Source organism: Triturus cristatus, chromosome 3_2, assembly GCF_964204655.1.
Source record: "Triturus cristatus chromosome 3_2, aTriCri1.1, whole genome shotgun sequence".
Lineage (NCBI taxonomy): Eukaryota > Metazoa > Chordata > Amphibia > Caudata > Salamandridae > Triturus > Triturus cristatus.
This window is the reverse complement of record NC_140584.1, coordinates 496,041,162-496,064,781: the sequence shown is the minus strand read 5'-3', so window position 1 is coordinate 496,064,781 and position 23,620 is coordinate 496,041,162. Positions and strand designations below refer to the sequence as shown.

Sequence of the window (23,620 nt, the reverse complement as noted above, 5' to 3'; positions counted from 1 at the left end):
CTCGCTGTGGTCTACAAGAATAGTGAAGGAATTCATGAAGGACCTTTTCAGGGCTTTTCCACCTTTGAAGTGCCCGGCAGTTCCTTGGCAGTTAAACACGGTTCTCGCCCAACTCATGAAACCACCCTTTAAGCCAGTTATTTGGTTATTCAGACGTTTGGTGGAAAAAAATATTTTAATAGATCTAAACAAATCTGTACACTAGGTGATGGGATTTCCACACATTATAGCTTGTGTGCTGTATACTTTTATCAGTAAAATTGTGTCTGTACCTCATATATACACCCCACTTTATGCCACTCCACTCTGCTCCACACTACTGTACTCTACTCCACTCCCCTCAACTCTGCACCACTCCACTCTACTCCTCTCTACTATACTCTGTGCCACTCTACTCATGCCAATGCACTCTACGCCACTGTACTGTACTCAACTCTAATCTGCACCACTCTGCTCCACTCCACTCGACTCCAGTGCACTCTGCCATCTACCCCTCCACTCAACACCAGTCCACTTTACACCATTCTAATCTATTCTGCGCCACTGCATTCTACGCCACTGTATGCAGCCGTGCACCACTCTACTGTACGCCACTTCACTCTACTTTGCAACTATCTACTCTACTTCCCTGCACTCAACGCTGCACCACTCCAATCTCTGCCCTCCACCAATGTTCGGTTTCTGCAAATTTACCTTTAAATCTTGTTCTTTTCTCGCCACATTTGCTGTGCATTCAAAGACAGAGGTCAAATGTTAGGCTCTGACTTCAATTGAGATGATTTATGGGACACTCATGCTGGCTACTGGGGGTCTGCTGGAGGATTGCTATAGGATGCTTGTTCCCCTACCATACAACAACATGTAAATGTCTTTAACCCCTTCGCCGCGGCAGGAATTGTGCCGCGGCGCTGGGGGGGTTTGGGGGCAGTTGCTGTGGCGCTGTGCTCGTGACGGAACCACTCCGTCACGAGTCACGGGTGAGCTGCGCTCATGACGGAGTCTCCACCCACTGCGCTAATCGCCCGCACAGGCGGGGAATTAGCGCCGTGTGGGCGGAGCGGCCGCTAACGGCCGCAGCATGACGGAACCACTCCGTCATGAGCACAGCGCACCCGTGGCTCATGACGGAGTGGTTCCGTCATGAGCGGGGAAGGGGTTAAATGAACTGTGCAGATATTTAAGAATATATCTGAATTAGGAAAGCACAAATTAATTTTTGGCAATTCAGAAGTGTGGTGGAAACAAACATTTTAATAAGATCAAAACAAATCAGTACCCTAGGTAATGACATTTCCACACATTATTGCTTGTGCGCTGTATACTTTTATCAGTAAAACTTTGTCTGTGCAAATGTAACAATCATTTAAATTGAAGATGTGTTGTCTGTAATGGCAGTGCGCTACCACACCAGATCACTCCACTCTACAACCCACGTCATGCTCGTGTCTCTCTATACCAATGCACTCTACACCACTCTACTCTGCACTACTGCACTGTTATCCACTGCACTCTACACCACTCCAGCCTAGACAACTACAGTTTGCACCACTCCACGCTACTCCACTGCACTCTCTGCCAATTCACTCTACTCTGCACCACTCCCCTCTATGCCAGTCCGCTCTACATCAATCCACTCCATGTCACTATAATCTACTCTGCACCACTGTGCTGTACTCCGAACCACTGCACTCTACTCTACTCCACTGCACTCTATGCCACTCCATTCTACCCGACTTCACTCTAGCCTGTGAAATCCACTCTACCCCATTCCACTCTACAACACTCCACTAATAGCTACTCCAGTCTGCTCCATTCCGCTCTGCACCACTGTAAACTTTGCTACACCAATCTGCGCCACTCTGTTCTACTCTACACCACTTTACTCTGCATCACTCTACTCTAAATCAATGCACTCTCAAAACCAATGTACTCTATGCCAATATATATACTATACTCTACAACACTCTACACCACAGCACTCAATTCTGCACAACTGTACTCTACACCACTGCTCTCTATGCCAATGCAGTGTACACCACTGCACTCTACTCTGCAACACTGCTCTCTTAGCCACTAAACTCTATGCCACTGTACTTTGTACTCTGCTCTCCACTACTGAACGCTACTGGCACTCTACACCAATGCACTCTACGCCACTACATTCTATGCTGCTTTTAGACTGCATCACTCCACTTTACACCACTGCACTCTACCTCCAGTTCACTCTACACCACTTTAATCTACTCTGCATCACTGCACTCTGTCGCCTACTCTACACCACTGTACTCTACCCTGTGCCACTCCACTCTACCCTGCACCACTCCACTTCCCTTCACTATACTCTGAAACAATCTACTCTAAGCCACTGTACCCTGCCACTCTGCTCTGCACTACTTTACTCGGTTCCACTCCATTCCACTCTACTCTGCGCTACTCCCATCTGCTCTGCGCTACTCCCATCTGCTCTGCGCTACTCCCATCTGCTCTGCGCTACTCCCATCTGCTCTGCGCTACTCCCATCTGCTCTGCGCTACTCCCATCTGCTCTGCGCTACTCCCATCTGCTCTGCGCTACTCCCATCTGCTCTGCGCCACCCCCATCTGCTCTGCGCCACCCCCATCTGCTCTGCGCCACCCCCATCTGCTCTGCGCCACCCCCATCTGCTCTGCGCCACCCCCATCTGCTCTGCGCCACCCCCATCTGCTCTGCGCCACCCCCATCTGCTCTGCGCCACCCCCATCTGCTCTGCGCCACCCCCATCTGCTCTGCGCCACTCCCATCTGCTCTGCGCCACTCCCATCTGCTCTTCGCCACTCCCATCTGCCTTTCGCCACGCCCATCTGCCTTTCGCCACGCCCATCTGCCTTTCGCCACGCCCATCTGCCTTTCGCCACGCCCATCTGCCTTTCGCCACGCCCATCTGCCTTTCGCCGCTCTGCTCTTCGCCGCTCTTCTCTTCGCCGCTCTTCTCTTCGCCACCGCACTCTACATAACATAACAAACCAGAATTAAAGTGTTAGGCAGGGTTAAATTACATAACAAAATTTTCATGACGAAATTTTGGCAGACAGTCTCTGAGGCTGTAGTCATAATTGAATACCAATTGTTATAAAGTAACAAATTCCATTGTTTCAATATGCAAATATAATGTAGTGCAATAAGGCCTAATGCAGCCACACATATATGTAAATAAGTGGTGGACAGAGATGGAATACCAGCCAAGGGTTTGCATAGCTCCTCATGAGGCTTTATAATTTGTTGTGTTCTTTAAACCTAATATGGATATTTTTTCAATAAATCTGGCTTTAATGTGTTCTAATTGTGATTGCACAGATCCTCCCATAGACTCATGGTCTACCACTGCTATTACAGTCCATTTAATGCCACTGAGATGTGTTTCATTTCTTTGCAGTGTTGTACTAACGGAGTCCCTCGTGTATAGCATCTAATTCTGGATGTGTACTGTGAGATTCGTTTTTTGATATCCTCTACTATATATATATATATTTATTTTTTTTCTCACTAGGACAGGTTAGGCAATAAACAACATATTTTGTGTTACAGTTCAAGAACGCCTTCTGTTGTATTGTGATCTCATTTAGAGTGAGTTCTTTGGAATTCAGTGTAAACTGGCATTCATTCTACTGTACACATTTATGGTGTCAGTGAATGTGTGGTAAGCTTAGCATGGTGGGAAGATCTCTTTTTTTGGATTTCCTAGTAAGTAGGAATTGACGTAGGGTTTTTACTTTTTTAAAGGCAGATAGCGAAGTCGGCAACTGAAAAATGTCTAGTAGATTGCTGTTTTTTCAAATGCTTTTCTTCATTCTATTCTCTCTGATGTTGTTGGCGATAATGCATGTAAGAGGCGTAGTATTAGCTCTGATTTTAGGCTGTGAAAGGATTTCTCTTGGTGTGATCCTAGCCCTTTTCATGGATGTTTTCATGAAGATTCTGGGATAGCGTCAGCTTGATAGTTTATTGTATAATGTAGTAGCATTTTCAAAGTATTAGTCTTTGCAGGTATAGTACGTAAAGGAACTGCCCATACAGAACATTTTTTTTCAAGGACCTGGGATGTGAGCAAGATAATTGTAATAATGTATTCTTGTCTGTGGTTTTAGTGCACAGAGACTCACGATAAGGGAACCATTTTGACTCTTGATCCATATAACATGTAAATTGACTTGTCTTTTGTCATTGTGAATCTGAAATGTCTAAATCAGTTGTTCAGAAGGCTATGAAACTTGTCTAATGTGTTTGACGGCCTGTGCCAAATCACAAAGATATCATCGATATATCTGTGCCAGGATTTTATCGGTTCTGTGAAGGAGTTGTTCTCATAGATCCATTTGTTCTCAAATTAAGACATGTAAAGCTTGGCTACCTCTAGGATAAAGCTAGAACCTATAGCTGTGCTTTTTATTTATAAGAACAAATCTGCAGAACATGAAAAAGTTGTTGAGGTATATTTTAGCTAGGTAGACTAGGAATTCAGTGGAAACATAATTCACGTTCCCTTTTGCTGAAGACATCTATGACTGCCAACACCTCATCTTGTGGAATGTTGGTATAAAGGGCTTTAATGTCGAAGATGACCTATATCTCAGTGTTTGGGTTAAATGGGAAACCTTCAATTTTGTTGCTTAAGTCGATTGAATCCCTAATATACACTCTAGTACAGGGTACTAGACAGAAATTTAAGCATGGAGCTGTTCCTCCAATTGATCCTGATGTGCGCCAGATTCCCTGGGACATTGGGGATGCCGCAGCGAATGGAAACCTTAAAGAGGCTGTCCTGCAGATCTTCAGTTCTTTACCAACTCCCTCTGATGCACCTCAGGCCCAAGAATCCGAATGGGCCTCTACTTAGGTTTCCACTGGCGCAACCTCCCCTCGTATTAAATGATGCTGACTCTAGCACCTACACCTGCGCCAGTGCACCCTCTGACAGCTTTTTTCCTCTGCTCCCGCATCTATAATAAGGGCTAGCCGCAGAGATGAAGGGATTCCCTCATTTGCATGGAACCACACTCCCCTATTCCAATGAGGGAACGCCCTCTTGGGAAAGGGCTGGTGCTATATGTGCGCCAGCGATTTCAGTATTACAGAAGGGGCTGCACATGCGTCGGTGGCCCCTTCTGTATTACCTGTTGTGCCCCTGTAGCACGTTCTTTAATATGGGCCCTGGAGACCTTGATTTTCTCACCAAGCACCCTAATGCAGAGAGTTTAGTGGTTTGGCATCTATTAGCAAAGTTAATTAAACAAATTTCTCTTCGACACCTCCAGGGGCCAGATGTATGACCCATTTTTTGCATGCGCAAACGGGTTAGCGACCCGTTTGCCCATGCAAAAACTAATAGCGCCATGTACAAACCCTATTTAGCAAGTCGCAATTTATTTGCGACTTGCTAAATAGGATTTACGACTCGCAATTAGGAAGGGGCGTTCCAAGGGTGTCCCTTCATAATTGCGACTCGCTACCCTATGTAAGAATGTTTTGCAACCGCAATTGCGATCGCAAAACACTCGCAATTTACCGCCCTCTTCAAGAGGGTGCTAATGCACTCGCAAATGGGAAGGGGTCCCCTTGGAACCCCTTCCCCTTTGCAAATGCAGCGGAAAATATTTTTGGAGGGCAGGCAGTGGTCCCAGGGACCACTACATGCCCTTAAAAATTAAACACAAACGCTTTTTTAATTTTTTTTTTAAATGCATCCCATTTTCCTTTAAGGAAAAAGGGCTACATTTTTTTTTTTAAAAACACTGCTTTATTGAAAAGCAGTCCCAGACATGGAGGTCTGCTGAGCCCAGCAGGCCACTATACCTGGAAGGGCAAGCCATTCCTAATGGGTTCGCAAATTGCGAGTACCTCATGAATATTGATGAGGCATGCGATTTTTGACCCCATTTGGAGTCAAAAACAGTGTCTCGGACACTGTTGTACATGGCATTTAGCGACTCGCAATTGAGCACAATTTGCGAGTCGGTAAATGCCCCGGCCGTACATCTGGCCCTAGATATTGAATCCAATTGAGGCTTTCCATAAACAAATGTTAGCTTCAGCCAGTTTGCCACTGGGATCAGTTTACTTTGCTTGTTAGGCTGCTATGCTCAGGACCTATGGGATATAGCAAGTAAGATCATGCTGGCAGTTCCAGAAGACCTCAGAACCTCTCTTGCCCAGACGATAGAAGATGGCCAGGACGCTGCTAAGTTTGTGATTCGTGCTAGCCTTGGCACTACTGACTGGGAAGGGCGGTTGACACTAATGTTGTGCTGAGCTGCCAGGCATCGATGTGTTCTGCAGTTTTTTTATTTTTAGGAGATACGCTAGCTTCACTGACAGATATGCCCTTTGATGATTCTTCAGTCAATCAATAAATCAGGATATATAAAGTATGGCAAATCCCCAATTGGGTATCCAGATGCATTTTCAGTTTGAAGTGCTTCTCTTTGGCCTCACCAGTGCCCTCAAGTGTTCATGGAAGTGATGGCGGTGGTCATGACACACCTTTGGAGGTTGGGCGAGCCAGTCTTGCCCACCTCCACAACTGGCTGTTGAAAATTGTTTAGCTGCAGATAGTCGCAGGCTGCCTTCAGACCACTGTGAACCTCTTGACATCATTGGGGTTCACTATCAACACGCAGGAGTCCAGTTTGCTGATGTTGCTATTCATTGAGACTATTTGAGACACATTCTAATTTAAGGCCTTCCCTCCAGTGCATCGAGTACAGAACATTCGGGCTGTGATCTTTGCATCTTTGTTGAGAAAGCTGTTATTGGGGCTATGGCATGCTTTCTGGAATTGCTGAACCCTGCTTAGCAGTTAGAGAAATGGTGGGACTATTCCTGAGGATTGACATACAGACAGCGCCAGCCGTCCAAACCACCACATCACAGAAGTCCTTTGACGGCCATGGATGGGGGTCTGGCAGACAGAGCACAAACCATCCAGTTCTCCCATTCCCCATCCACCCCTGAACCACTTTAATTATCCATTAGTGGCGCATAGCCAGTCTGTAGGAGCAGGATCCAATTTTTCCTCCCAGGAATGCGTTCCATTACTATTCACAAATGGGTCATTCAAATTGTTCAGCATGGTTATGGTCTAGCTTTTCTGTCTGCTCTGCCACATTCCCCCCCACCCCGCCCAGTCAAACTTTAAAGGAGCACTCTCCATTCTGCTGCAGGACGTGGGAGTGTTACTCTCCAATAGAGTCATCGAGTGAGAGTTCTGAACTTGGAAAGAGGAGAGAGTTGATACTCTCAATACTTTCCTGTGGCAAAAAAGTATGAACGCCTCTGGCCTATACTATACCTTTGACCTCTGAAAGCCCTCTTCAGGCAGGACAAACACAAAAGACTCACACCGCCCCAGATTCTAACTGCAATGGTCCTAGGAGACCCGACAAGGAGACAGGTTTTTGTCCTTGGACTTGCAGGATACATATTTTCATCTCCCTTTCCTGCAGCCCTAGAAGCTCATGGTCGGTCAGGAGCATTTTCAGTTTTAAGTGCTTCCCTTTAGCCTTACCAGTGCCCTCAGGTGTTCACCAAAGGGATGGCAGAGGTCATGCCCCACTGTCAGAGGTTGGGCGAGCCGGTCTTCCACTGCCTCCACAACTACTGGCTGTTAAAGGGTTGAAGGGCTAGCTGTAGACAGTCGTAGGTCAGCTGCAGACAGTCGTAGATCACCTGCAGACCACTGTGAACCTCTTTACATCATTGGGATTCACTATCAACACACAGGAGTCGACTTTGGTGAGATTGCTATTCATTGAGTCTATTTGAAACACATTGTGATTTAAGGCCTTCCCTCCACTGCATCGAGTCGAGGACATTCAGGCTGTGATCCCAGTGTTTCAGCCTCTGCTCAAGGATCTTATTCAGAGCAGTTCTGAGGATTCTTGGCCTCTCAGCCTTCTGAATTTTCCTGGTCAGCCATGCCAGGTGCGGGCTCTGCAACAGAATTTGAAGTCCCAGTGGATGCAGTGTTGCGGAAATCTGGTGAATTCTAATCAGATTTCAAAAGCAATGGCCCACTCTCTCTGTTTGTGTCTGCTCAAACATAATTGGTTAGTCAGCAGACTCCTCTCTCTTCCCCATCCAGAACTGACTGTGGGCATGGAGGTGTCACTTCTGGGTTGGGGATATCATCTGGGGGATATCATCTGGGGGAGATGGAGATCAGAAGACGTTGGTCTCTAGAGGAAACCCGGATCTATATGATCTGCTGGAGCTGTGAGCCATTCACCTAGCATTGTAGGCTTTTCCTGCCTTCCATCATGGGCTGGCTGGTGCAGGTTCTCCTGGTCAACATTAACATCAAATGGTACTGCAACAAAAAGGGCAGAGTGGGGTCCCAGATCCTGTGCTAGGAGACTCTGCAGCTTTGGAATTGGCTGGATCGTCAGGGCATTTTCCTGGCCACAATCCACCTGGTGTGTTCCTTGAACACCAGAGCGGCCGAGGATAGTCAGTTACCTTTGGCATATCATGATTTGCATCTACTCCTGAATGGTGGCGCAAGACATCTTCCGAGAGCACCGTGGCTAGATCTTGCCACCACCATCAAGAATGTGCAGTGTAAACAGATTTGTATGTTAGAGTTCCTGTAAAAAGATTCACTAGGAGATGAACTCTGGCTGGGTTGGACCTTAGGACTCCATAAGTCTTCCTGCCCTGCCTCTCCTGCCACAAGTTCTGAAACAGATCAAAAACAACTGGGCCCAGGTAATTCTAGTGGCTATGGGTCGGACCAGGAAAGTGTGCTACCTCGACATGGGGCTGGGCTTGGATAAACGCCCTTCCGTTAGGCTCCCACTTCGAGAGGATCTCATTTTGCACAGCCTACACCTCCATACATGAATATTGCACATAGGCAATTACCTGCATTTGATCTGCCACCTGAAGTTGTGGGTATTTTTCTTGCTGCCAGGCATTCTTCCACGGACTCCATTTACAACAGGAGTGGGTATATTTGTGGCCTTGTGTGTAGTCCACAAGACAGACGTTTACAAGCTAAACTGTCAGCTGTCCTGTTTGTTTTGACTTTGGCCCTGCAAGGCCTTGCAGTGGGCACTATAAAAAGGTATTTCTCAGCCCTTTTGGATTTTTTACATTTACCGGACCAACTGTCCTTGTCTAAATCATGTGTTGTGATGCAGTTTATTAAAGGTTTGACAACGTTTCCTCCCAAACAGATTGTGATGCCACAGTGGGACCTTAAGTTGGTCTTGACATTTCTCATTTGTATGCCCTTCGAGCCAATGCACAATTAGTGCGTCTTCTGACCTTAAAGACTGTCTTCCTCATTGCGATCACTTTAGCTAGTTGGACTTCACGCACTATCAATGCTACCGCTCTATACTACCTTTTTTCCAGACTTGAATAGCCTTCTTGCCTAAAGTTTAACTGATTTCAACATTGGACAATCCATCACTTTCCCAGTATTCTTTCCTCAACCCACAAAAGAGGAGGAGAGGCTCAATCACTTGTACACCAAGAGAGCTTTAAGCTTTACATCAATCGTACCAGGGATCATCTGGTGGACGATCAACTTTTCGTGGGGTTTTTTGGGAAGAAGAAAGGAAAGGCTGTGCAAAAGAGGACTAGAGGTTGGATAGTCCTCTGCATTAAGATCTGCTATTCACTGGCCAAGGAGCAGCCTCCTGAAGAACGGAGAGCCGATTCCATCATGGCTAAGGTTATTACTACTGCACTTGCACATAGAGTTTCAGTCCTTGATATTAGCCAGGCTGCGACGTGGATGTCTATGCATACATTTACGAGGCACTGTTGGCATGACTGCCATGTCCAATAGGACGAGCATTTTGCTTGTTTGTTCCTGCAGGTCTCTTTGGTCTGACTTCACAGATCTTCCACATTTGTGTGATTCAGATTTGGTATCTATTCTAAATGTGAGGAATCTGCAGTTAGAAATATTCATGAGATGAACAAGTTCATTCTTTTGGTAACACTCTTTCAGGTGTATATGCAAACTGCCGATTCCTCACTGCCTTCCCATCGCACCATCCTGTGATGTGGCCTTGTTTAACATCTAAAATAGTCCCAAGTTGTTGATCTTCGCATTCGTACTGATAACTGGTAAATGCTCCGCATCAGAGGGCACTGAAATAATGAAGCAGGAAACTGATGTCACCACTTAGGGATGGTGCTTATAGGCAGCACACAGGAGCATTGCTGAAAGTTTTCCAAATCCAGTCTGGTGCCTGAGAAATAATCTAAAGGTGAGGAATCTGCGATTAGATAGAGTATCTACTAGCAAGATCATAACCAAAGATAACTTCTACAGCCTCCGAGGCAGTCTGGCATATCTTTCAAAGGTGTAGTGTAGGCCAGAGGTGTCCATACTTTTTCAACACAATAAAGTATTGTCAATCCTTTAGGGAACCTGTTTGATTATATATATGTAGATTGAGCAAGGACAGTTGAGCTCCTTCCAGCTGCTGCTGGAAGTAGTTGGTCATACCACAAAATCTGCTTACTTTGGACGGTGGAATCGGTTCATTGAAGAATGTACATAACAGAATATGGATCCTCTTGAAAGCGCATTTGTGGCTGTCCCTTCGCTTTGTTCTATTGCTGGCCCAACAGGTTTATGCTGTGGCACCTGTAGAAAGTTACATTGCAGCCCTGTCAGCATTTATCTGCATTACATATCAGTCAACTTTGTTCAAATCACAGTTTTGTTTAAGGGGCTCATGCATATGTGTACACCTAGACCATTTGTGATGTCCCACTGAGATCTGTTCCTTTTTCGAGCTAGCTGATTGAGGTTCCATCTGAACCCCTCCACAGTTGCCAGTTGCAGTTACTCATATTTGAATTAGTTATTCTTCTGGTCGTTACTTTAGCAATGCATCAATTCCCAAGGTGGTGAGCCCTTTACACCCTAGGCAGTTGTTTATCCTTTCCATTTTCTTCCCTCCATCCATTCTAACTGAGGAGGAAGAGAGAATACAGATTTGTTCTTTTGGCGTTTGCATGGGTTATTCTGTGGCCAAGGTAGCTGTGTAGTACCAACGTTTGTTTACCTCTGTCTGTGCATAGTGATTGACAACTCATTGTACAGAATGACACCGATGGCTGGTCATTCTGTAGGTATTATTGACGTTTGGCACTGAGCCTCTCCTCGCACATTTGCCTCATAAGATGTGATAATGCAAGTTTCTATAGGGACTGTTGGCCTTTGGTTTTTGACCTTCTGAGGTACTAGTTCTTTTATAATAAATTAGCGAAACTTGGCAATGACAAATAGCTCTGTCGGAGCTGTACTACAATTGGTCGTTGAGCGTGTCCTAACGTAAGAGATTTGATTGACTTGTCCATACGACCTTTAAGTCTACGTAGTGACGGTGAATATAAGAGGGGTATAAGGTATTGGCATAACATTTAAAAATGTTTACATTAGTAAGTCTATCTTGAACTGCGTTCCATTTCAAAATGACCATTCCAATATGGCGCTTACTTAGGAGGGAATATGTGGATATCGTGTGAACTTCTTTTATGTTCACTTTGGTCCTCGCTTCCGCCTATTTAAAGTCTGCCATTTGCAGCAGATGAACACGCAATGTCAGACCGGGGCCGGGAACTCTGAAACGAGGTATGTGATATGCCGATACGTGCAAGAGTGGAATTGGGTAACAGTAAGGGGGAATGGCTTGTGTACATGTCCTCGAGCGGGTTACCGTTACAATGTACCCGTTTTTTAGGAATTCAGCTTCTTGTTCAATTGAAAGGGTGCCCCGACTCAAATGTCCACGTTATGGCTATTTGTTGTGTGTTGTCCACATGATGACTGCTGGTATGTGAGATGCTTGATCGTGCAAGATATGAATCTGGCAATAGTAAAGTGTTATGGCATGTATACAAGTCTTTGGGCGGGTCTACTATTGAAATGTACCAGTTTTTTACGAATTTAATGTCTTATCCACTGAAAGGCTGCCCCGAATCGAATGTCTAAGTTATGGCTGCTTGTTGTGCTATGTATGGGAACGGTAAATTTTGATTCCCTTTTGTCATCAGCATGATTCATGATTATTTTGAACTATGTTGTGCCTATTACAACAAGAAAAGTATATACTTGTTTAAATGCAAGTGTTTTGACACAGGGAATGAGTTGTTTGTCCCGTTAGGTGTCTGCAATTAGCTTGATACTTCGCTATTGTCTAGGTAACACTAATATTAACCTCCCCATGTGTCAATTGAGAGGTATTTTAGCTCCTCATGTCTCACTTTGTCAATGGGTCTGTTTTTACTATGGCGATATGTTGCTGCTACGTATGAATCAGTACAAGCCCTACGGGGGTATTGACGCTGCAATATTTTTATTCGTATATGGATGCTATATCCTGTTTCATATTTCTCTTACTAGTCTGCCCTTTTTTAAAATCTATCTGGTTGTGCAATACACAGGCAGTAACAAGCATGGCCAACATTGCAGTCTTCTATGCAGGTCATTATGGATTTAGGCATTTGCAATAGTTGGTTTCTGCTGTCTGATGAGAACATATCGCTCTTTTGCCTTCCATTGGGCAATTGTTTTTCCTAATGATGCCTTTGTTTAATCTTTTGTTTGTAGCGGACTTATCAAGGTCCTATCTGCACATCATGTTTTCTGTCACTGAGGGAAATAGATAGGAGTAGAAAGTAAGTAGTATAATTTGTGGAGTATGTTTTCGACTGCTCATCACCACTTTTGGGAATGTTTTTTATTGGACAATGGACTTCGTGTTTGATATAACTATCGACATTGGCCTCTCTTATGTTTTAGATTGTTGTCTATATTGTCTGCAACGGGGACATTTTGGAAAGGTCTTCACACATACTTTGCTGTTTTTTACGGAATCTGTGAGATAAATGTATTTCTCACAGGGGCTATCTTTGTCCTTAAGGTATGACAGCTCTACCTTTTTCTTTTCGTCTTTGTGTCCCTTTTTGAAGGACTAGGGTGATCTGTGGTGAAACACTTTTTGCTTTATCTTTTCACACATCTTAAATATGGTGCCATCATTCAAACATGTGTACCTTCTTTCCTTTGTGCACTTAACCTTCTATTGGTCTGCATTGAAGGTTTTCTCACTAAGCTTATGTTTCTGAAGCCTTGAGCTTAACATCTTCTTTTGCCCTTCACAAAATTATTTTCATGCTGCTGGTCTTTCTCACATGGTGAGGGTTAAGGATAGATACCCACTAGGGTATCCTCTCACTGCTGAACCACATGTGTAATACCAATGTAATACGCTTTTGCAGCCTTGAAAAAGTCTGGGGAATGAAATGTGTCGGCTGCAGTGTTTTGGATTTTGTTACCTGTGAAGTAAAAGAAGAACACAAATTCCAGTGGACTGAATTGATTTATTTCCTACAACTGATTTACTCGAAACCAGTTGGACTTAAAAAATTAAGAACCAGTGTGTGCTTGTTTGCTTTTTTCTTTGCTTAGGAGAGATTACAGGGGCTGGACTCTAGGAAGGTGGTCATTTCTTACAATGACCTGACAAGGGAGAATTGACTTTACGTCCTGCTCTTAGCTGATTATGTAAATAGCAATGAGGCAGGGTGGTCCAGAAGAGAAACCTATCATGCTGAATCATCCTGAGCTTGTATTATTCCCTTGCCACAAAGGATGGACCTGACAGAGGTGGCACTCATTTCACCAGCTTGAGGACTTTGACCTCAGCCCTAGCTAAGCGGGGATATCCACGTGACTGAGATTTATCGCGCTGAAACATGGGCATCGCTTCACTCTTTCGATAAGCACTGTTACTTGTGTTCAGAAGTGAGAAGGAATGGCCATTTTGCTCATTCCCTTGCTCAAGGATTTCCTTGTCTAGTCACTCCTTCAGACCCACTACCTGAGAGAAGTAATGCTTTGGTAGCTATTCTAAAGGCGATGAATCTGCAGGTAGAAGTATCCATCAGAAGTAAAAGTTACTTGCATTCGGTAATGTTCTTTCTGGTGGTTTCTCTATGAACCTGCAGATTCCTCACTGATCCCGCCCACCACCCTTTTCTGAAAGATGGTCATAGGTCACTAATACGAACAAGGTTTCAAGTTAGTTTGTTACACAGCACTTCCACGATTAAGCTGATACTAGTTTCATTTCTGCCTCAAAGGGTAGGGACACAGTGGACTGGAAACTGATGTTGGTGCACTGGGTTGGCACTGTACTGCTCCAGTAAGATCACACAAGCTCTGATTCTGGTGCAGGGATGGAGCCATTGCTACCTACTGGCGTAGGAAAGCTATGAGAAGTTTCCAGATCCAGTCTGACACCTGGAGGTTTTCAAAAGGTGAGGAATCTGCAGGTAGATAAAGTATCAACCAGAGAGATTCTTACTGAAGGTAAGTGACATTTTCTTCACTCTTTTCTGGTAAACTGAATTCTATGACAAATACCTAGAATAATGTGAGAGAGGGAAGTAGACCTCCTTTATGGGACTTTCTTCTTATAGATTGAAATGGTCCTCCATAGACAATGTTGTGTTTCTAGGAACCTAGGTGGCAAAAAGAGTTTTTGCAAAAATTAAAAGATTATAAACCAGAGATGACAGAGTGGAAAACTGAAATGAAAGTAATATCCACTTCGGAAATATCTTATGCTATACGAGGTGTATAGTCCATAAATATAATCTTGGTGGAACAGGGTTGAGGGGGCATTTTACAAGAAATCTTTAAAGGGTAGAATTGAGTTTAAGGGGATTGCATAATCTTCTTGTATGTATACAAACTGCCATTCACTTTATGTCAATATTATGCACTTTGTAAGAAAATGTGTTTTTATTGCAGGTAAAGCAGTCCGAGAATATGTATTATAACATTTGAGTTTGGAAAAGCTGGGTTAATAAAGTAGCTTGTTTTAGTGAGTTTATGCTATTTTAATTTTTTGCCTTGGTTTGCTGCATAATTGTATTGTTTTTTTAAATATATTATTCAAGAATTGTTCCTCTCCTAACTCAAAAATGAAAAAAATAAAAATGAATAAATGACTTGCCGTTTCCAATTCAATTCATATAAAAAGAGAGAAATGTAATGATTAACTGAAGAGAAACATATTTAGGGCACATGAGTTACTATAAAATAAAAACATTTTCATAGGGCAGCCAAATTCAGTTTCTGCTTAAGGAATGCAGTAGATGAGACTAACCAACCTTAGATGTGACCAGTGATCGAGCATTGGCAACAGTTAGTACTTCATCATAGTTAGAAGTTTCAGCTTCTGGTTTTCTTCAGACCAAAGCTAATCAGCGAGATGTGTGAGACAGGTTAACCTAAGCAGGGCTACACAAGGGCGTATTCTTCATTTTCCCGGTCCTGCAGTAATCCGTAACCTTTGAGGTTAAAGCTCAGTGTGAGATAAACCACTAAAAGGTAGCAAAGTCTTTGTTCAACCTGGAAAGGTTTTGCGGCGTCTTCCTTGGTGGTTTTAGGGTCTCCAAACATTTAGGAAAGATTTGTCGAATACCATGCCTGGGGTTTATGTTATAGAACGCTCCCCACACCTATCATTTAGGTCCAGGGCAAAATCTCCAGTTATAACTGGCTCCTGGGTTTTTCTGTTGCAGTTCTAACACTGCAGGTCTGTCTTTGCTCCCTAGACATAGTGGAGAGGTTTCCCATGATGGAATGTTCAGAATCAACTTGTCTACTGGTTCTTGTCTAGACATACACAACTTCCTATGGGAAGAGGTGTGGCGCCGCGGCCAGGGCGACTGACGCCGGAATCTGGGGATCACGGTTCGATCCCCGGCGCCGGCAGCAGATTAGCCCAGCACCATGTGACTCTGGGCAATAGCTTGCTTAATCTTCCCGACGGCCCCCAGCGCCTAGAGACCCTTACGGGTGATTGTTCGCGCTTTACAAATGTGGATTATAGATTATATGTCCCCAGGTTCTTCTGTTCTTTCTAGCAGCAGAAGAGAACTTTAAGAGAAAAGAAAGGCCCGTTAGGAATGACCTTGACTCCTCTCTCCTTGGAGGCACTTTAACTGCCACTAATTTGTTAGAAAGGTTCTACTTCCAGGAATTCATATAAAAAGCTGGGGACCCTTTTGTCAGTACTCAGGCAGCCAATGAAGAATGCATGAAAGCAGCAAGCACGGAGGTCTTGTTGTCATCTTCCACACCAGGCAGTACTCCTCTGTAGCTGGTTATGCTGGGGAGTTTATAAAGGTATAGCTGCCTTATTGGTAAAGACCACAAGCAAATCAAAAGAAAGACTGTCTTATCAGCAGTGTGACTCAATTCCTGTTTCAAGAAATGTGATTCACCCCTAAAACTATCTCTCAAGAAACCAAGATGTGAGAAGGCTGATACATTCCTTCCTCCAAATCATTCCAAGTATGGCCGGTTTTTGTCTACCGTGGATCAGAAAAACTCTTCACCCCTCCTGGTCCCATCTGTATCCATGCCATGCTTTGCATTGCTCCACTTATCTAAGGATGGGCCATCTACCCAAAGAGATTATGCAATGGGCCATACCTTCACAATGAGCTGTAACCTGGGTGTGTGGAGTAAGCTTGATTTTTCCTGCAGCCCTTTCCGTCTGTATTTGAAGTCAGACAGGTGACTAATGTAGCCCCACCAGAGATGATATGTGAACTAGGACATGGAAATACGAACAACATGGTACAGTGAGAGAAATAAAATGAGTAATCTTCAGGCTACCAATATGGCAAATCATAAAAATATAAACTAAAAGAGGTGTAGATATTCAGAAACGAATTATTCCATTTATTTTGTCATATTTATTTTCTCTTACCCTTTGGACATATAATCTGTTTTTGATGCAAGCGGGAAAGTATCTCCTTCAATTTGCATCATGGTTTTGAAATGTGTGCATCTCCACAAAGCATTTAGCACAATTACCATTAATTTAAGAAAGGAAAAAAAAGCTTTTTATTTTGTGGGCAGAGTTCATTTATATCTAGGGAATTAGCAGACCTCTATTGGACACGCATCAAATGTCGAGATTTGTTGTATCTTTAAAATAGTCCAGTTGATTCGAAATGTAAGGGGGGTCCTCTGTGTTGTGTATTGTCGTAAGGAAGAGATAATGTACCTGCCTCAGCGTGTTTTCCTTACACAAACAATTGTAGTAATTTTCTCTCAGAGTAAACTTGTGCCTTTTGGTCTCTAGGGTATTTGCTTCCAAGTCTTCATATGTCAACCTGCAGACGCTTACATAAATGTAAAGAGTTCGAAGGGTAGATTCTCTTTGCTGCTGAAAATGTTCATTGGCTACAGTTCAGCATCTTCTCTCGATCCTCACGATTTCTAGAACTTTCATTTGAGGAACTACCCATTCATTTGAAGAACTACCCATGGTTAACTAAGGTGACCAAATTGCATTCACTGAAACTGAATTTGTTCATTTCTGCACACTTATGTTAGGACTTTTTATTCTCAAAATAGTTATTCCTTTAAGTCATCACTCCAAACAGTATTACTCAGTATATTCTAGGTAAGCCATCATAGTATGCACTCTGAGATGTGTATTCTCACAAATTGGGATTCTTGAATATTAAGGTTTTAATGACGACAACTTCTCATAAATAAAGATTTTTTGCAATAACACTATCAACTAAACAGCTTCCCATTATAAAGGGTAGTTGCTACCTTTCAAGAAGACAATTGTTTAAAAAAAGTGTTTTGACTAAGAGAAACAGCTTTGTCGCAAAGAGTAGCTCTCACTAGACCAACATACCATAACCCTGCGCTTTGTTTTTACTTTATCGCCGGATAGGGCAAAAAGGCCTGCGGATTCCTAGAGTCAAGCGCCTCTCTGTGTCAGAAGTAGCAAACTGTGAAACCTGTAATCTGAGTCAAAATATCAACCCCAGTAGCCTCACTGCTTAGCATTTAGCAAGATACTCACCTGTGTGTGTTAGATGGTACTAATTGTCTTAAATCCAAATGAAACAAACAGATATTGGAGTCAGGGAGAGCTCTTTATATCTTCCATTAGCAGAGTGAGTATGTTTTCTCTGTCCTAAAATCATGCAGGATTTATTGTCCCGCAAGCAAATATTTCAGTTTTTTTAATGTTATTCTCTTCTATACTGTGCTCCAGTTTTCCGCTATTTACAGTCTCTCTACTGATTATCATGCGTTTAAATCCCTAAACCACATTCAGCCTCATCATATTCTTATCTTTAACTTACAAGATTTAGTATTAGAATGCTTGGGCTCCAAACGCAATATTGTAAAGGAATGTATAATATATAATGTGTAATTATTTCAAACCTAGGTATTGATTTATATGTTAGCATTAAAGATAGTCCCTCACAACTGCAACTGAGTATTCTTACCACCAACATAATTACCTGCCCACCCACCTACTCTTTCTTTGTCATGGTTACACTTCTCCGACAGCCCGACGGAGTAAGAAAGGGCCTTCAGAGGTTGACCTCTAAGTCTGGTCACCTAACTGAGATGGTTGGACATGCAGGTCAGTTTTCACTGCCAGGAATACCCTGGTGGTAAGGGGCAGTGAAAACTGTCTAATGCCCCCCTCGCCATGGAAGATAAGTCTCATGGTGAAGGAGGACGTTATTTCGAGATTTTCTTTAAAAAGAAAAAAATGTTTGACAGACAATTCTATCATGCTGACGGAGCCATGCCTTAAACTCAGCCATGCATAAACAGGAACCGCCATTAGTACAGTTCCTGCCAGTGCTTAAAGAATGACCACCGGCTTGGCAGCCATTTCTAAATTTAGCTTGTGGAGTAATTTACTCCAACCTCACGGATTTATACTCTTCCCGCCAAAATATAAATAGACCTCGTAGTCACGCAGAATCTTATGCTTCAGCCTGATTTTCAGATTTTCACCAACCTTTTTGTTGTATTTTTTTTCACGATGTAGAAGAAAACACTTTTTAACAAATTCGTAAATTGCTGAAGGCAAAATGTAACTTCTTTAATAGATTCTAGTTAGAAGATTCACATTTCATTCGAGCAGAATTAGTGACTAAAAACAAGGCATTATGAAATTTGACCGTTCAGTTCCTCCCAACACAGAGAAAACATATATCCATGGTTTAGAAATGATGTGTACTTCGGGTTTTTGTTTCTGCTACACGTGTGCATATGGCACAAGGTCAGGTTTCTGCCTCTTGAATGTGGTTTAGAGGTTGGGAATATGGCCAGAATAATTGATTATGTATTTGTGATTTATGATCATGATTATCTGTTCTTCTTTTATTGGAAGATGAAGCACAATCCCATTAGGGATTTGATAGTCGACTATTTATAAACAAGTGCTGCTCACATTTTTATCTTAAGTTGCCTGGCTGGGATATAAATTGTCACTTCTCTCTACTGCTGCTGAATCACAGCACCAGCTGACGTGTGTTTTTAAGCCATAAAAGTCAAGCCTGGTACAAATTATCCTCTCACTGAAATATGTTCCAGTGTCCATTTCCTGCAAAATAGTGCTTTGAGATCCAGCCTTCCTATTGGTTAACTACTGGTGTAATGCAGCAGTTTAGCTAAATGTACATGCATGTTTGCATGCTTCACAAGCATGAATGGATCTTAAAATTAACGTTAAGCAGATGCTTTGCGAAGTAGTTTTTGTAAACAACAGCTTCTACATAGAATATGATAGGAGTAAACAAGGAGATACTTGCTGAAGGATATTATTTTTTCATTTCGTTCGTTCTTTTGCATGAACGTTTTCCTAGTATGTCAGCTTATACATAATACTCATGTGTAAGGTTTACTAACAACGGGTCGTATGGGGCCATTGGGAAGAGGTCCTGTATGTTCTTTGATCCCCAGTTTGCAATGAATAACACTCGTGGTGTCAATCCATATACCCAGCCTTTTGCCTTATTTGGTGATGTGTAACAAATGATAGTAATTGAAAGAGAGAATTTGTGGAGATTATCACTCCAGTTGCTTTGGAAATACCTAAATAGTCATATCTTTCTCTGACCGTAGACTGAAAAACAAAGAACTTGATGTATTTATTGAGAATTGTCAAGTGCAAGAAGAAAATAACTGAACTTTACATATAATTCAGCAGGTTCATAATTGGAACATGCATTGTTCAGTCCTTGAAAATACTTTTTGACAAGTTGTTTTGTTTTATCTGTTTTCACAGAAATTGTCTCCAGGAGTAAGTCAGTTTGCCTACACTTGTGTACAAGACCACACCGTATGGACCAACCAGCAGTTTTGGGAAACTACCTTTTATGGTAACGTGCAAACTCAAGTTCGTTCCCTATACCTCAGCTCTGATGATGACAATCACTCATCAGTTGCAGTTCAGAAGGTGAGAAAAGGTTTCAGCTTAAATATATGGTGACACTTCCAAAGAGGAATAGCTCCTTTGGTTCTTAAAACGTGTTTGTCCCTTTCAATGGTAGGTAAGGTGTTATTCAATATCAATTGGGAGGGACTAGGAGCAGTTATAGAGAGGTCCTGAACCAGTGCTCCTAAAAGGCATATATTGTTTCAATGGATGGTTACAGTTCCTATAATATGAAAGGGAAGTAACAGCCGACAGATAAGCTGTAGATAGTAAGGAATGTCTCCAAAGGTAGGGTGAGTGTGCAGAGTGAGGAGAGGATACTCCTGTGATGGTACTGAGTGCCCTCACACACCCTTGCGGATGTATAGCATCATCATTGGGCATGGTTGCTCCTCGTGGGGATGGCGCTGCAGTCCCTCATGGGCCCTTAGTTAGGGGCTCTCTGGTGGAGTTCTTTTAAGGAGTTGCCGCATTTGTGAGTGAGGGTGTGTGGGTATGTAAGTGCTAGTGAGTGCAGGTTTTAAAACTGAAACAGGGACCTAAAGTCTTTTAATCAGGAGGTCCCTGGTCCAAGCTAAAAAATTCACGGGGATGGAGATGCACGGTAGTGCTATTTAGAGAGGGGAAACAAGACCAAATAAAAGTCCCACTTCTCTCAACCCGTGTGGTGTATTAACAAAAAGTGATTTAAAAGGGGTCAACATGTTTCGCGTTATAGGGTGGTCCCTAATGGATCCGGGAGCGCTTCGTCAGGACCAACAAGTAAGTACTAGAAGATGGGGTTCGGAAGAGACAGCCCGTAATCCCATTAATTACCTAGGTCTGGTATGCTTGACAGTTAGTGTCCAGAATCCGTTATTATACGTCAATCCTGTTCACAGCCTAAAGGGAGACAAGGGGAGGAAAGAAAAAGGGGAGTAGGGGGGAGATAAGGGAGTAATAACATATCAAAAATATATGATACAGGTATGGTTTAAAAGTGAGACACTCGTGCACAGTGTGTGCTAAGGTGCCTCATGCATGAGAAAGAATACTAGACAAATTAGTGTCATAGTGATCATACAGGGTTATTAAACCAAAGTACAGGAATTCTACCCAGCGTGGCTGGGAAACATAATGGTGGTCTTGAACTCACTGGGAGCCAAACTTTCTATGGTGCAGGTGAAGGTGGTAAGGGGGATAGAAGGTCGGAAGACGCTTCTTCGATGGTGCCAGCTAAGGGAGGTGGCGTGGAAGGGAGTCCTTATGCGGAGCTCTCGTTCGGACCACTGGTTTGCTGTTTAAATCATGCCTCCTGATTAAAAGACTTTAGGTCCCTGTTTCAGTTTTAAAACCTGCACTCACTAGCACTTACCTACCCACACACCCTCACTCACAAATGCGGCAACTCCTTAAAAGAACTCCACCAGAGAGCCCCTAACTAAGGGCCCGTGAGGGACTGCAGCGCCACCCCCACGAGGAGCAACCGTGCCCAATGATGATGATATACATCCGCAAGGGTGTGTGAGGGCACTCAGTACCATTACAGGAGTATCCTCTCCTCACTCTGCACACTCACCCTACCTTTGGAGACATTCCCTACTATCTACAGCTTATCTGTCGGCTGTTACTTCCCTTTCATATTATAAGAACTGTAACCATCCATTGAAACGGTAAGGTGTTATTGGCATGCGTATTGTAGTACTTTGTAACTGTGAAAAATATAGACGTCTTTTCTTTTAAATTCCTATGTATTCTTTAGTTTTCTTGGGATCTACTTTGTTTTTGTGTACAAAATTTGTTGTGCTTGAGAACATTCTTAATGTAGGTTCGTCATAAGATAAATCCTATTTCTAATTAACGTCTACCTGTGGCTTCCTGTACTAATCCTGCACTTTATTTTGCCGTCTGTTTAGTGTGAAGAGAGGTTTTATCACCACAGCTAACATATCCACGCTAATTCCTTCAGTGTGATACATACACATATGCCATACCTTAGGCTTACAGAGGTTGAATAAAGGCTCTCATGTAGAGTGTGTCCTCCCTCGACTGAATTCTTTGGTTCCATAGGTCTTGACACATCATTGTGTTAATAGAAGTGTTACTTTTACTCACCACTTGATGCTTTTTCTGCAGATATATAGTTATAACCCATATTTAATACTGAAACTAATCTCATCCTTATTTCAGAGTATAGCAGTTTAATACATGCATTCGTATTCAAGGTAACTGGCACTAAGGGCTGCTTGGAGAATTTGTAAGCTCTTAGGCTTAAAAGGTTCTCTCTGTTGGGTTAAGTTCCGTAATGGTGAAGGATGTGTCTGTAGTGCAATACCTGAGCACCACTTTTTTTGAGTAAGCAACGTTTGGGGGGCACTGGAGCTATCACTACATCGATACTGGCTTTTGTGCAAAGAAAAATGTGTCATGTCTGCTAATGGCACCAATGACAACTGTACTATATTGGGCTCGTTCTAACACTCTAAAGTCCTTAAACCAGCGCATTATGATAAGCCTGTAGCAAAGTACCTGTAATCCCCCACCTGACTGATGTCGTTGGGTGCGTATCAGGGAACAGTTTGTCCTCTCAGGAGAGGGCATCAGAGGTGCCCATGCAGTCGACATAACTGATATTATCTGAAGTGTCTTCTTCAAGAGACCTAAATCATTGAACAACATGCTTTTTGAGGGTGGTCATGAGCACATTGTATTGTGCTTTATTCCTCTGTCAAGGTGACAGACACGTATTGGAAGAGTGTGGGTTTGCAGTGTGGCCTATGAGGAATGTATTTAGGTTTTGAGCGTGATGAGTAGACGTGTACTCAATTGAGGTAGAACTGGGGGTGGGTTTTGTGGTCATTTGTCCTCCTTAATTGCATGGGGTATTCCTTGCTCCCAGCTGAGAGTGAGTTGGAGTTTTAACTAGTTCATTCAGATATTACACTTTAATTTGCACCTTTATTTAGGATAATTTTTGAAGCATCCATTTTATTGATAGTTATTTTCTTTCATGAAATTCGATGTCTGCTATTAAACTATCGATATGAAAAACACAGATCACAATATGCTACATGACCTTTTTTTGCGAGATAAATCCATTTTTCAGAAGCAGTAACAAAAGTCTGAAATCAAGCTTAATCCTTTAAGACAGCAAATGCTAAAAATATTCTCTGAGACTCTCTAGTATAAACAAAATTAGAGTTTTTTTTATGTTGTGTGCCTTGCTTCATCCTGACATCACAAGTTAGCACCATATCATCAGCTGTAGAGCGGTGTAGACAGCCATTAAAATATGAAGTTCGCGCGCTGAGCCTACCAGCTATAAATCAAAGTAATATTAGGCATGGCTGGAC

The 23,620-nt window shown here is 43.0% G+C and overlaps 1 protein-coding gene across 6 annotated transcripts in view; it reads left to right on the top strand.

The window, feature by feature from the left end:
• SBF2 (SET binding factor 2) overlaps window positions 1–23,620 on the top strand; it is a 2,080,461-nt gene that overhangs the window by 1,284,505 nt on the left and 772,336 nt on the right. For all 6 annotated transcript variants that reach the window (XM_085648170.1, XM_085648169.1, XM_085648168.1 and 3 more), the window contains exon 18: window positions 20,139–20,309. In XM_085648170.1, coding sequence (XP_085504296.1) covers window positions 20,139–20,309 — 171 coding nt within the window. The remainder of the gene's footprint in view (window positions 1–20,138; window positions 20,310–23,620) is intronic.